The 15765-nt window shown below is 44.6% G+C and overlaps 1 protein-coding gene across 1 annotated transcript in view; it reads right to left on the reverse strand.

Moving 5' to 3' along the window:
* Positions 1 to 15765, reverse strand: part of CCDC198 (coiled-coil domain containing 198) — a 175650-nt gene that overhangs the window by 107166 nt on the left and 52719 nt on the right. Inside the window, exon 3 of the mRNA XM_069207443.1 lies at positions 5108 to 5182. Within this exon, the coding sequence (XP_069063544.1) occupies positions 5108 to 5182 (75 nt within the window). The remainder of the gene's footprint in view (positions 1 to 5107; positions 5183 to 15765) is intronic.

The raw sequence follows: 15765 nt of genomic DNA on the forward strand, positions 1-15765 counted from the left end.
AGATGGTAAGGGTAACAAAGGTGAGAGTAAAAATAGAAGATTAAATGGAAAAGACAGATTTTATATGGTAGGGAAGACCTTTGAAAAATGTTTTCCCTATACTGGAGTAAAATACCCATATCACTAAATTGGAATACTGATGCCTCTGGAGCAGTGAAAAAGGAGGGCAGCACAAGACGCATATGTAGGATGGTGCCCCCTTTTGACATGTTCACCCCCACTTTTTGCCTGGATTTTGACGCAATTCTGAATGACAGTGCACTGGGTTACTGATGACCAGGTCCCCAGTGCCAGATCTCTTTCCCTAAAACTGTGCAATTGTTCCCCAATTGGTCATAATTTTGGCACCCCTGTAAGGCCCTAGTAACTGGTACCCCTGGTACCTAGGGCATGGGTACCAAGGAGGGTCCCTATGGGCTATAGCATGTATTGTCCCACCCTCAAGGACCCTTTACCTAGCACAGGCAGTCTGCCATTGCAGTCTGTGTGTCTTGGTGCAGCTAAAAATGAAAACACAACATGGCACACACTTTGTGTGCCATGTCCCCTAACACTGTATGCAATATATGTAATTTACCCCTACAACAGGCATTATAGCCACAAGGCAGGGTGAATTATATTACAATGTGAGGGCACATCTGCAAGAACAGATATGCCCCTACTTTATCTTTGTCTATTCTCAAACATAGTGAGTGAACAGGGAGGCCACTATAAGTAAATGTACTGAACACTGGCCAATAAGCGTTCCCCAAGCTACATGATGGCTTAACTGAAAATAGGGATGTCTGGTATCAAACATCTTGTATTAATAAACACTCACTGATCCCAGTGACTGATTTACTAATGCATGCACCCAGAATGCAGCTTAGAGATGCCCCCTGAAAAGCCCACCACTACCCGTGTGCTGGCTGACTAGTTCTAAGTAGCTTGCAAACACCAGTCACAGTTCCAACCCCCAAGGATGAGAGCCTTTGCTCTCGGGCAGAGAAAAACAAAGCCTGCACTGGCAGGGGTGTTAGCACACTGCTCCCAATGGGATAACCTGTGAATCTTTATTCCAAGGCAGGGGGCTTCAAAGAAGCCCATCACCCTTGATATGTAGATCTGGCTTCCCTCAAAGGAGAGGATGCCAACCCCTGTGCCCCAGGACCCATTTAGCACCAGAACAGGCGTGAAAATTAGTAGTCAGAGAGGCATAACTACTTCTCAGGTCAAACCCACCCTAAAGCCAGCTGCCTGATGCGGACACAATTTTTAAAAGTCTGCCATCTTGGTGATGGCAGAACTTGTATTTCTGGTGTTACCCACTTCCAACAGGGAGTGGTCATGTAGGGGTCAGCGTGACCCTAGTAACCCCCCTAAATTCTGTATTTAGGGGAGCACTGGCACCAGGAAATAAGATCCTGCTGACCTAAAGAAGAAAGACTTTCCACAGATGCAAAAGGAAAGAACTGAAGACCAGTGATGGATTTGGTTGCAACCTTTGCCAGCCTGCTTGCTGTCCAACACAAGGAACTCACGTGAAGCAGCTGAGCTGCTTCCTTGCACCTTTGCAGGCACCCAAGAAACACTGCAGAGGACTCCGGACCACCAAAATCCGATGCCGTTCAGCACCACTGCACCCGTACCTCCTAGCAAGAGTTGAAATGGGCTAATGGTGCCAGTGTAGCCCCCAGCCTCTCCAGAGACAGAGTCCATTGAGGGTTTCCCCATTGCAAGACTCTTTGTACAGGCCCCCCTCAACTATGACTGCCTGTAGCGGCAGCATCCTGAGAGTCCCCTACACCTCTGCATCTGGACGCCCCGGACCGAGGAGAAGAGGACCACTGGTGTCCCTGTGTCCCCCAGGCTTGTCAGACTTGATCCCACATGTTGGTTCAGCCAGACTGGTCCCCCAGCTCTTCCCTGCAGCCTTTTTCTGTGGGCCCCCTCCACTGCCACCGGTGACAGAAACCTGACAGTCCAAGAACACTCTGCAACGAGACGCCCCAGACCAAAGACAAAAAGGACTGCTGGTATCCCTTTGTCCCCGAGCATTGCAGGAACTGAGGCCACTTGGTGGTTCACCCTGATTGGATCCCCAATCCTAGCCTGCAGCCTCTTTTCAACTGGACCGATCCAAATTGACTAACATTGGGCACCTGATGCTGTACTACCTCTCTGCATCCGGCCGCCCCAGTACCATCCAGTGTGACCTGTTTGTGTGGCCTTGGACCTTGCCCATACCTACCTTAATTTCAGGAGATTGGTCCCGTTAGTTGCTGTACTATACCTGTATGCAGTATTTGTTTTTCCTCAATAGTATAACATTGCAGCTTTCAAGAATTGCACTGTCAACTTTTATAAAATGTAAAGATTTTTCTTGCAAAACGTACTTACGACATGGTATTTATTCTGGTGCCAAAACATATATAAAGATACTTGCTATTTTTGTAAATTGGTGTGGGTTTCCTGATTGAGTTGTGTGTCTCCTTTATTGACTGTCTGTGTATTTGGGGATTTTTAACACTCCTTTCTGATAAGCCTAAGGCTGCTCAACCACACTATCTTCTAAGAAGGCACCTTGGGATTACTAGAGCAAGCCCCTGTTCACTAGTAAGGGATCCCCTGGACTCTTTGCACAGTATACCTCGTTTTGGTATACTGTATAAAGAGCCAGCTTCAAGGCAAGCCAAACCTTATGGCAGTAGAGCCATAAAATACATTCCTGAAAAATAGAACAAAAGTTGAAAGCACACTTCTTTATAGGGCAGATCTATGGCGACTCAATCATTCCTGTTATCAGTTAGCCAGAGTCACACGAAAATTCTGGAAGTCAGTTTTGCAAACGCCCCATGCTGTTAAAAATGTTCCGATAGATGCTTTCTGTTGCACTGGAGGCCTTGGTCTGACCAGCATGACGATAACAATGAGCTACACATCGAAAAAGAGAGCCATCTTGTGTATGAAAGTTGAACAGAACTCGTCATGGACGGCACTCCTTCCAGTCTTGAGGAAAGGAACTTGAATGAATGATCTGAATGGTCGATTGACAATGTCCAATTTGTGAGCGTAGCTAATGAACCACAAACTAAGAAATTACTAAAACAAAGTTAGAGTCATGAAGGAAATACGCAGGGAGATAAACTTGATGAACTAAAATATCTACACTGGGGAAATATATTTAACCCATGAAACCACGTACAACTTCACAGGGCTGAAATTGTGAACCAGATGGACAGGAGACTTTTCTGTACGTCTGGGGTCTTTATATCCGGCCAGAGAGCCTAAAAATGTTGCTGAAATCAAGTAGAAACCTAGATATGTGGCTGAAACAGTGAGCAAGTGGAAAATCTCTACCATGACTTCTTGTTCTGCAAATGATACAGCTTTCGAAGAAAAGTGATCCCACATAAAATATTCAAAGCCTAGCAATAGAGAATCAACAGTGTTTCTCTTAGGAAATGTGTCGAGACGCCTCTGCCAATGTAGGATAACTCTTTATAGGATAACATTGATGAGGTAGCAGAGCATACAAAGAATGTCTGCCACCGAGGAATGAAGCCTACAAACATTAAAGCATGTGAATATAAGCAACCTGAATCTGAAGCTAACGAACACCCAGACATGGCACAATAATTATTTTCCTTGGAATCCAAGATCAGAATAAGTGGCTTCTCATGGAAGCAACAAAATCTCCATGAGCTAAATAATTTTAGAAAATGAACCTGCATACCTCCTTCTCCACTCTGAGCTCCCCGCACCAGCCACTTTTAGGCTTCATCCTAAAATATGAACTCAAAGGAAAAAGGTGGCAGCAGGAGATCCTCTGAACAAAGTCACCTGAACTATCTCTTTAGAAAATAAGGTGAAAATTGAGAAGGTGAAGTCAGTCAAGATGACATCGAAGCCTTCTACAGATGACATGGAAGCCTCAAACTTCAGCAGATGTATATTCAAGGAATCTGTACCTAAATGCAATGTTCTCCGTACTACTCATAGGTTTTGATATCTATACCAGACAGTCCGCACTAGCACATTTTAAACTAACCACTACTAATACCCCTTCATCGCCCTTTCCTCCTCCCAATTTCTCCTCTTCCAAAACCTAGACAATCTATGTTAATCTACCTGGATGTAACCTGTTTTGAGTCTTTTTAAAGGTTTATTTAGACCGAATGCACATAAAAATTGTAATTTAAATGAATAGAGATGTTATAAATGTGTGAAGGGCGAAGTGTTAGCCTGTGAGGAAGGACATACAAAAAAGGAAGAGAACGAGGGACACAAACATTGATGGAAAACTGCAAAAAAGGGGATACATTTCTAAGTAAAGAGAGGTTGACAAAAATGGGCAGAAGAATGAGGAAGAAAGAAGAATTGGACACAGTGGCAGGGCTAAGGCCGAGCAAGGTAGAAAGTGGCTGTGGACGATAAGAAGCAAATGGAATGACAAAAGGACAAAAAGGGGTTAACAAAAGTGGAAGGGTTTCAGGAGAAGAGGGAAGGGAAAGCAAAGGAAGAAAGATTAGATGGGGAGAAAAAAAGCAAGAATTAAGAAAGAAAAACAGGATGTAATTTGACTTACAAAATACTAAATAAGCTGCAAAATGCATTTGAGCCTCACTAAAAATACCACGAGCAATGAAAAATTCTACCTTTTTCAATTTATTCTGTCGTTGGAATGAGTAATCATAGATATAAGCTTAACTTCACAGAATGGAAAACACTGGAAAACACCCCTGTAATTCACACAAAATAAACACTGAGAACTGAAAGGGCTTGTAATTCACTCAGCAAACATGCTATCTGCCCCTTCAAACACAGACATTACCATGGTCTTCTACGCCTTGATGAAAAGTAGTTTCCCAGCCACCCAACGCAGCCCCAAGAATGTCATATTATAACAAGTTGGGAGTTGCTGTATGACTACCTAATATTATATAATGGGAAAACAAACACTGGCAAAGATTTTGTACTGGTGCCCTTTGAAAATATGCATCTGCTGTCTAGTCCTTGTTGTGAGGATGCGTATTTACATTGAAACATTTGCCCACCCAGGTACTCTAGTGGCCAGTTTTCACTACTGACTTTTGCTTGTCATCGGTGCTGTTTTATAGTTGCTTACCTTTGTTGTCTGGTCAGCTTTGTTCAATAGTTTCTCAGAAGCCAATATTGTTGGCAGGTCAACCGGTTCAAGTCTCTGAAAATAAAACTTATAATTTTAAAGTGACAAACAGATTGCAACACAAAACGCCCGGGTGCATGCTCAGATTGTATGTATATTTTCCGTATACTGCATTCATGTGCATTTGAAGGTATATAACTGTTGTGCATTTTGTCTTATCTTTGTTTACATACAAATTATACATGTTGTAGAAATGTCTTATTGTGATACATCCAACAAAACACTCATCATTTCGGAAAGCATCGACCTCTCTGCAGCAGAATTACTGCCAATACTCAGAGCACATGGCCACTGGCCTGTCCTACAACTAACTTAGGTAACCACCCCGAGGCCATCTTGAAACACCATCGTCACTCCTGTGCACAACATACATCGTTTGCAACTACATCACATTGTGCTAATAAAGTAACCAGTTTGACTTATGTATCCTTTGTAGCCACCATGACCAGCATGAGAAGCCTATATATGCCCTTTAGAGATTTAGAGATACTTGAAAGGTGTACAAACTGCATGTGCTGTTTAGTGATACTTCAACTGTGTAACTTTCATGTACTGTTTATTCATACTTGAATCTTGGACAAACTGCATGTGATTTTTAGTGATACTTGAACTCTGTACAATTTGCATGAGCTGTTTAGTGAAACTTGAACTGTGTACTATCTGCATGCACGGTTTAGTAATACTTGAAGCGTTTAGTGATACTTGAACTGTGTACAATCTGCATAGGCTTTTTAGAGATAGTGAACTGTGCACAACCTACATGTGCCGTTTAGTGATGTTGGAACTGTGTGCAACGTGCATGTGCTGTTTAGTGATACTTGATCCGTGTACAACCTGCATGTACTGCTTAGTGATGCTTGAACTCTGTACACCCGCCTGTGCTGTTTAGTGATACAAGAACTGTGTGCAATCTGCATGCTTGGGTCAGTTATACTAGAACCGTTTAGTGATACTTGAACTGTGTCCAACCTGCATTGTCTCTTTAGAGATACGTGAACTGTGTGTAACCTGCATGTATTGATTAGTGATATTTGAACTGTGTACATCAAGTATGTGCTGTTTAGATATTCTTAAACTGTGTGGATCAAGCATGCACACAAATGTGTCTGTAATGGCACGGCCATAAAGCTATACAATAACCCAAGCACGCAATAATCACCCCGGGATTACTCATTCTAGCATTTCAGGAGCAGTATTATTGTTGACAAGACACTCCACACTCATGCCTGCCTGGCAGCCTTGGGTAACTGACAGTGTAGTCGAAACAACATTTGTATGTAATACATATGTTATTGGCAGTTCGAGACCATACACTTCATGCACTACGCTGACAATCTGTGGCATAAAACTGTGCGATACTATGACGTCAACATCAGCACACCACACTCCCCGCAAGCCACTAATGTCTCAGTGTCACCAAGCCCTTTAATATAGAAGCAACCAATGTGAGAGTTCTAGGCGAGAAAACTCAGCGCCTCACCGGGTCTTTCTTTCATCAAATGACACCGGCATGGCTTATTTTACACTCATTACCAGAAACCTGATGTTCCGATGTGGCATTTGGGTTAACAATGTTCTCTAACCGAGGAGCTCTTTGTGATTATTGTATTTGTAATGTGACAAAGGTGAGACTCTATCAGGTGAATGGGTAAATGTATAGCCACGGCCTGCTGTGACCTATAAGCATTATTTCAGTTTCTGATGGAAGGACCAGGTGGAATGCTTCAGCAATTCTAATATGCCTATGTCCAAAATATGTTGTTTAAGTATTATGCAGTCACCCATTCTGTGACTGAGATTGTGACTACTAAAGTATGGCTTAACGGCCAGAGCTGCCACTTTTGCACTAGGGAACTCGGTTCAAGTGTCGGCCTCAGCTCAATGCCGTGTGATCTTGGACAAATTACTGAATCTCCCGGTACTCAATACGTCCTTTCATGCTCAAGTGTCCTGGGGCCAAAATTAATGATGTATAAAACTACAAAAACAAATACTTTAGCTCCTGTAAGAATAATCATGTTGGGTGATTTATAAATTATAAGCAGGGCCGCTGTAATTATGGGGGACGGAAGGGCCCAATTATGAGTCAGGGTTGATTAAATAAAATCAAGCATAATCAGCATACGATTGCTATTTATTTCTTCTTGCAGACAATGAGTTGCTAGGAACTAGCAGTGTAGAAGCAGTCTCAGCCACAACAAACAAAATATAATCTTCAACAGTGCCAGTCCACTGGCGCCCGGATTTAGACTCAAGCACAAACACACGACCAGAAGCAGGAAAAAAGTCAACACATGGTCTCACAATCCATGTTGTGGGCTTGCCTTGTGTTAGATCTGACAGCCTTAGGGTGGTCACCCCTAACTTTTTGCCTGCCTCCCTCCACTTTTTGGGCACCGTTTTTGCTGGCTTTTAGACTCTGCGCACTTTATCACTGCTAACCAGTACTAAAGCGCATATGCTCTCTCCCTTTAAACATGGTAACCTTGGATCATACCTGATTGGACTATTTAATTTACTTATAAGTCCCTAGTAATGTGCACTATATGTGCCTAGGACCTGTAGATTAAATGCTACTAGTGGGCTGCATCACTGGTTGTGCCACCCACTCAAGTACCCCCTTTATCTTGTCTCAGGCCTGCCATTGCAAGGCCTGTGTGTGCAGTTTCACTGTCACCTCGACTTGGCATTTAAAAGTACTTGCCAAGCCTAAACCTCCCCTTTCTCCACATATAAGTCACCCCTAATGTGTGCCCTAGGTAACCCCTAGAGCAGGGTGCTGTGTGGGTGAAAGGCAGGACATGTACCTGTGCAGTTTACATGTCCTGGTAGTGTAAAACTCCTAAATTTGTTTTGCATTACTGTGAGGCCTGCTCCCTTCATAGGCTAACATTGGGGCTGCCCTCATACAGCATTGAAGTGGTAGCTGCTGATCTGAAAGGAGTAGGAAGGTCATATTTCGTATGGCCAGAATGGTAATACCAAATCCTGCTGACTGGTGAAGTTGGATTTAATATTACTATTCTAGAAATGCCACTTTTAGAAAGTGAGCGTTTCTTTACACTTAAATCTTTCTGTGCCTTACAATCCACGTCTGGCTGGGATTAGTTGACAGCTCCTTGTGCATTCACTCAGACACACCCCAAACACAGGGTACTCAGCCTCACTTGCATACATCTGCATTTTGAATGGGTCTTCCTGGGCTGGGAGGGTGGAGGACCTGCTCTCACACAAAGGACTGCCACACCCCCTACTGGGACCCTGGCAGACAGGATTGAACTGAAAGGGGACCTGGTACACTTCTTAGCCACTCTTTGAAGTCTCCCCCACTTCAAAGGCACATTTGGGTATAAAATAGGGCCTCTGCCCTACCTCATCAGACACGTGCTGGAGAAGAAACCTGAACCAGAACTTGCATCCTGCCAAGAAGAACTGCCTGGCTGCCTAAAGGACTCACCTGACTGCTTTCTACAAAGGACTGCTGCCTTGCTGTTGCCCTGCTGCCTTGCTGAACTCTTGTCTGGCTGTAAAAGTGCTTTCCAAGGGCTTGGATAGAGCTTGCCTCCTGTTCCCTGAAGTCTCAGGACCAAAAAGACTTCTCTTTTTCATTTTGACTCTTCGTGCGCTGAAAATGTCGACGCACAGCTTGCTCCGCCGCGAGAAAAACGCCGCACACCGATGCTGATCGACGCAACGCCTTCGGGACGACCTGAACTTCGACGCACGGCCTCGCAAGGACAACGCCGCCCGACTTCCAGAGGGAAAATCGATGCTTGCCGTGAGAGCTAAACTTCGACGCACAGCCCTGCGGAACGAAGCGCAGCCGGAAAACAAGCAGGAGAATCCATGCACAGACCCCAGGACATCTGGTAATCCCGCGACCCACAGAAAGAGACTGTCCACGTGCCGGAAAATGACGCACAACTTCCCCGTGTGAAAAATAACAATGCAAGTCCATGTGTGCAGGGGAGGAATCGACGCACACACCAGTTTTCCACATATCTCTTCTTCTGCGGCCCTTTGCGGAGATTTTCCACTTTAAACCAGGTTCTTTGTGCTTGAAAGAGACTTTGTTTGCCTTTTAAAGACTTAATATACTTTATATCACTTTTCAGTGATATCTCTACAATTTCACATTGCATCTTTATTCGTTTTGACCTACAATTATCCTGATAAATATTATATATTTTTCTAAACACTGTGTGGTGTATTTTTGTGGTGCTATATTGTGTTATTGTATGATTTATTGTACAAATACTTTACACATTGCCTTCTAAGTTAAGCCTGACTGCTCGTGCCAAGCTACCAGAGGGTGGGCACAGGATAATTTTGGATTGTGTGTGACTTACCCAGACTAGAGTGAGGGTTCTTGCTTGGACAGAGGGTAACCTGACTGCCAACCAAAAACCCAATTTCTAACACCTTGCATGAACCTTTCACTTTCCTATAGAAGCACTGGGGCAATGACGTGAGCCCAGATATGTTTCAAACATTCGGCTCAGGTTATTTATATGTTCTTACACAAGCGAAATCTCATGTCAATCACGACTGTTGGGTCGCACGTATTTAACATCATTTTTGCTTTTCTTTTGCTCAAGTAGAAAATGTATCATGTAAACCATGAATCTGGGGTCCAAATTTACAAAGTGTTGCATCAGGTTTGTGTTAGATCTAATGCAAAGTCTGCCGGGATTTACAAATCAATGCAAATCATGATTTACATTGGTTTGCAACAAAAATACTGTAATGCAGCTCAATGTTCTGTTTTGCATTACTTTGATCCAGTGAGGTGTAAAGTAAGTAAAGCATGGGCTTTACCGTGCATCCACCCATGGATTATGATGCAAAACCATATCTACAAGGACTTGTAGACATAGATTTACACCAAAATCCTGTTCCAAACTGAAACAGCAGTACCAAGGAGAAATATCTTTATTTCTCCTCGTTGTTTCCTTTTTGCATGTGTGCTGCATTCTGTAGCACACTTACATATAGGAAATTGCCTTTCAAAATGGTTTTTGTGCAGGAAGAGACCCTGTCCTGCACAAAACTATGCTGATCACAATAAGGACACCCCACCTTTTTTTACCCTCATTTGGACTAATAGTTACTGGTGTTTTGACTCTGAGAGTGCACTGTGGCCTGCTCACCAGATCTGAGTGCCAGTGTTCTAACTCATTACAAAAGGTATGTTGAATTAGCTACATCTAATTGTCAAAAGCTGAATTACTTATACGTCTCTAGTAGATGGTACCAAGGGTACCCAGAGTATGTAAGATAGAGTGTCCCCCCAGGGCTGCAGCATTGATTGTCCACCCTGTGCGTGACAAAGTACAAAATGACTCCCAGCCTGTCACTGCAGCATGGAAGAGCAGTTTAAAAACTGCTACTTCAGCATTGTCTAAACCACTGGCAAAGCATCCACTTCGCTTACCAGTATATATAAGTCTCTCTTAAGGAAGACCCATGGAGCCCTAAGGAAGGGAACAGTATATTATTAAGTACGACATATGCTTTTGATGTGTCCTAACAGCAAACCCTCTAAATTGTCATTTTTACTGTGGAGAAGTTTGTAACCCCATTGGCTAACACAGAGTTACCGACTGACCTCTCAGGATCGCTAACTTCTAAATAAGACTACTAAAATGGGTACTTCAAGGTAGCAAAAGGAATTAAAACTGACTTGATGTCCAATTAAAATTTATTGTCATTTTTAAAGAAAGGCAGCTTTTAGAAACTTGACACTCTGTTGCCCAGTCTATCCGGTGGCCTTGCACAGCTGCTGGCCATCGGAAACAGCCTTCTGCCCTCCTGGGGAGTTGTGTGAATCCCAGGGTCAGAAGTGTTAGATCTAGTATCCTTGGCGTGGTTTCCCCTCTGTCTTTTTGCCTCTGCTTCCTTCATTTTTGTCTGTTTGCTGAACTTCGTTTTTGCTTGTTTTTAGTACTCTGGGCACTTTACCACTGCTGACCAGTGCTAAAATGGAAGTGCTCCCTGTATAAATTGTGAGTTTGATTGGTATCCCTAATTGACATATTTGATTTACTAGTAAGTCCCTAGTAAAGTGCACTAGATGTACCCCGGGGCCTATGCATCAATTGGGGCCTGCAGCACTGATTGTGCCACCCACATGAGTAGCCCTGTAAACATGTCTCAGACCTGCCACTGCAGTGTCTGTGTGTGTAGTTTTGAACTGCCAATTTGACCTGGCAAGTGTACTCACTTGCCAGGCCCAAACCTTCCCTTTTATTACATGTAAATCATCCTTAATGTAGGCCCCAGGTAGCCCCGAGGCAGGATGCAGTGTATTTAAAAGGTAGGACATGTACTGCTGTGTTTTACATGTCCTGATAGTGAAATACTGCCAAAAATGCGGTTTTCACTATTGCAGGGCCTATCTCTCCCATTGGTTAATCAGGAGGACTGCCTTTAAATATCTTTTAAATAGAGTGTCCCATTGGGAGCAGATAGAGATGTGGAGTTCGGGGTCTTGAGCTCACAATTTAAAATGACATATTTTGGTAGAGTTGGTTTTTAGACTGTCGGTTTGCAAATGCCACTTTTAGAAAGTGGTCATTTTCTTGCTTAACCATTCTGTGCCTCTGCCTGCCTGTGGAATCCACATCTGGGTCAGCCTGACAGTTGGGCAGTTTGCAAATTCTCCCTAGACAGTGACACAAAGGGAGCTGAGGTGTGTCCTGATGGGTCTTCCTGGGCTAGAGGAGGAGGGAGGAGCTGACACCTGCACCTGAACGAGCTGTGCCTGTCCTCACAAAATGCAGTCTCCAACCTCCTGGAGTGTGCCTGGGGCCAGGCCTGAGCAAGGCATGATCTTGTGAACAACAGGGCTTTCCTTTGAAGTTTGCCTACTTCAAAGGCAGAAATGAGTACAAGTAGTGGACCCCAAACCCAAGATTTTTAGAACACTTCTGGATCCAGAGGAACCTCTCCAAGGAGATGAGCTGAAGAACTATGAGGAGGAGTCCTGTCCCTTTGCTGTTTGTGGTTTGCTGGGATGGCCTGAAGTCCTTAGAGAGGACAAAGACTGTACGTTTCTGTGTATTCTGCTTGTAAAAATTCTCAAAGAGCTTGGACTGAACTTGCTTACTGTTAAGAAGTCTCAGGGACATCAAAGACTTCATCTGCAGGCACCTGGGCTCTCTTGCTGAGATCCCCTGACTTGCCAAGTGGTGCCACATCCAGTCCTTGGGCCCCTGGAAAGAGACGCTGGCAGACGCTGCAGAACCAGAGAGAAAATCCACTCACCGGAGCCAGGCAGCAGAAAAATCCATGCAGTGCCTGCACCACAGCTGAAAACTTGATGCAACGCCAGTGAAATCGACACATCACCTGCTTAGACTGAATTAATCACTGCCACGCATCCGGATTTTCCACCAATTGTCCCTGGGTGTCAAAATCTTCAACATCACTGCATGGACCTTAGGCTGCCGGTCCAGAAACCGATGCATCGCTTGCCTGGCAGAGAAAGAATGGACACACGGCCTCACTTGCAAGTAAGGAATCAACGCATTGCTTACTTTTCCGATGAACGCTCGCCCGTGCGGCCTTATTTTTCACACATACAAGGAACTTTGTTCTAAAACAACACATACATTGATTTCTATAGATTATGACTCTTTTTACTTTAAAAATTAATATCTTTGCTTGTGTATGTTGGATTTTTGTTGTTTTGGTCTTGTTTGATTTAGAAATATATTGGCTATCTTTCTAAACTGGTTTGGAGCCCTTTTGTGGTATTTTCACTGTATTATTGTGTGTGTGTTGGTGCACAATACTTTACTTATTGCCTCTGAGATAAGCCTGACTGCTTGTGCCAAGCTACCACGGGGTGAGCAGGGGTTATCTGAGCTGTATATTCCTTACCCTGACTAGATTGAGGGTCCTTACTTGGACAGGGTGTAAACTGACTGCCAACTAGGGACCCAATTTCTAACAAGGACCAATAGAAACCTGCTATATGGGGACACTCAGTGTGTTGGTCCAAAAGGCAAGCTTCAAACATGAAGTCTCCTTTGGTGGGCAAATGGTGATCACACTTTTAGGAAAGTGCCTCTTTTTGACATGATTAGCCCCCACTTTTTGCCTGGTACATGATGTAATTTTGACTGAACCAGGTCCACTGTGTCAGAGCTCTCTCTAAAAACTGCACAGTTGTTTCCCCAATTGGCAAAACCTTTAGCACCCTCTGTTAATCCATAGTAAGTGATACCCCTGGTACCTGGGGTACTAAAGGAGGTCCCTAAAGGCAGCAGCACAAATTGTGTCACCCTAAGGGACCCCTCACCAAGCACATGACAGGCTGTCATTGCAAGCTGTGTGTCTTGGTGCGACAAAAGTGAAAACACAACATGACACACAGCCTGTGTGTCATGTCATCTAACATTGCATGTAATATATGTACGTCACCCATCTAGCAATCATTACAGCCCTAAGGCAGAGTGACTTATATTACTTGTGAGGGCATATCCTCAAGAGCACATGCACTTGCTATGTATTTGTCAATTCTCAGACATAGTAAGTGACCAGGGAAGCCATTTTAAATGCATGTGCTGGACACTGGTCAATATGAGATCCCCAGCTACATAATGGCTTCACTGACGATAGGGAGGTTTAGTATCAAACATCTCATATTGGTGAACCTACACTGATGCCAGTGTTGGATTTACCAGTAAATGCATTAAGAGGGCACCTTGGAGGTGTCACCTGAAACCCTACCAGCCTCTAGTGTGCTCACTGACTAGTCTCTGCCAGCCTGCCACCCAAGATGCCATTCTGGCCCCCTAGGGTGGGAGCCCTCTGCTCTCAGGAGGACCAGAACAAAAGCCTGTCCAGGAAGAGGGTGTAACACTCACTCCCACAGGATGACCTGTTGTTTAGCATTCCTAAGGCAGCAAGCTTCAAAGGGCTGGCACCTTTGAAATACGAACCTGTCTCCCCTTACTGGGGAGGAAGCCACCCCCTCATCCAAAGCCCATTTGGCACCTGGACAGGTGGGAAATTTAGCTAGTCAGGTAGGTGTGCCACCTCCAGGCTAGTACCACCCCTACTGTGGGGTACTGCAAGGATGACACAAATTTTCAGAGGTAGCCATCTTTGAAATGACATACCTAGGAACTCTGGTGCAGGGTTATGCCCACTTCCCACAAGAAGTGGTCACATATGGAGTATAGTGACCCCAAGGGTCAATAGCCCATTGGTCACTCCCCTACACACCCCTGGCACCCCTAAATTCAATATTTAAATTAGCCCCTGGCACCAGAGAAGCGGATCCTGCTGACCTAAGAAGACCACGGACACAGAAGAGCCGTGAAAGAAGAAGAGGAGAGAAGAAGCAGCTGACCTGGTACCAACCCCGCCGGCTTGTCTGCATCCCTCTTGAAATCTGCATCAAAGTTGACTCCGAAGAAACCCAGGAGGACTGCCTGCCTTAGAAAAAGACTCAAGACCTTCAGTGAACAACAGACCTGTTCTCGAGCAAACTCAAGAAGAAGGGATTCTGAAGCCTCTGGAACTGCCAAAATCCGACACCTGAAGTCCCCACTGCACCCGCCTTCTCCGACCTGAGATGAAGTGGACCACCAGTCCGAACAAGGTTCCCCAGCCCTCCAGACTCTGAGTCCATTGTAGTTTCAGCCCTCCTGGACTCCCCGATGACACCTGCAGTCTGCACGCAGCCCTCCTCCACCTATGACTGCGCTGTTCAGAAAAACCTGACACCTATGGACACTTCTGCACCCGTCACCCCTGAGTTGTGAAAAAGAGGACCTGTGCCCGACCATCATGAGGCCTAAGCCCCACAACTGGTTCAGCCTGAATGGCCTCCTGGCCAGAGCCTGCAGCCTCTTATCGTAGTGACTGATCCCTATAGGAACACATTGGGCACCTGATGCTGTTTAGCACTCTGCACCCGGCTGCCCCCATGCCACTGAGGGTGTACTGTGGGTGCTGCCTTGGACTTTGCCCACTACTCATCTTAACTCCTGGAGATTGGTCTTGCAAGTCGCTGTACTTTACCTATTTTGAGAACTTGTTTTTCCTTCCATAGGATAACATTTCAGAAGTCAGAAATTGCACTGTGTCCACTTTTTAAAGTGAAATTAATTCCTATTTAAAATCGTACTTACCTGAATGATATTTCTCTGATGCCTGAACATACATAAAGATACTTTATATTTTTAAAGAGGTGTGGCTCTCTTTTTTGAGTCATGTGTCTCATTTATTGACTATTGTGTGTATTTGTAGATGTCCTGCACTCCTCTTTGTCAACCCTACGGCTGCTATACCACAATAAGCCTAAATAGAGCATTTTGGGATTGCAAAGCAGACCCTGTCAACTCACTGGGGAACCCCTGGACCCTTTCCATGGTATTCAAACAAAGGGCAGCTTCCTACAACACTCCTGAAGGGTTGCCTTTTAGTTCATTTACTCAGGCTGGTGGCTGAAACTGAAAGGGGAGACCAGTGCCCAAATCGGTTTTTCTGGGGGCATGCAGAACACAGGTAACAACACCTCTAGCATGGGCTACGAAGCTCCTAACATCCACAGAAGGATTCAGACATTTGGGAATGGGCAGAAC

Source organism: Pleurodeles waltl, chromosome 9 (genome assembly GCF_031143425.1).
Source record: "Pleurodeles waltl isolate 20211129_DDA chromosome 9, aPleWal1.hap1.20221129, whole genome shotgun sequence".
Lineage (NCBI taxonomy): Eukaryota > Metazoa > Chordata > Amphibia > Caudata > Salamandridae > Pleurodeles > Pleurodeles waltl.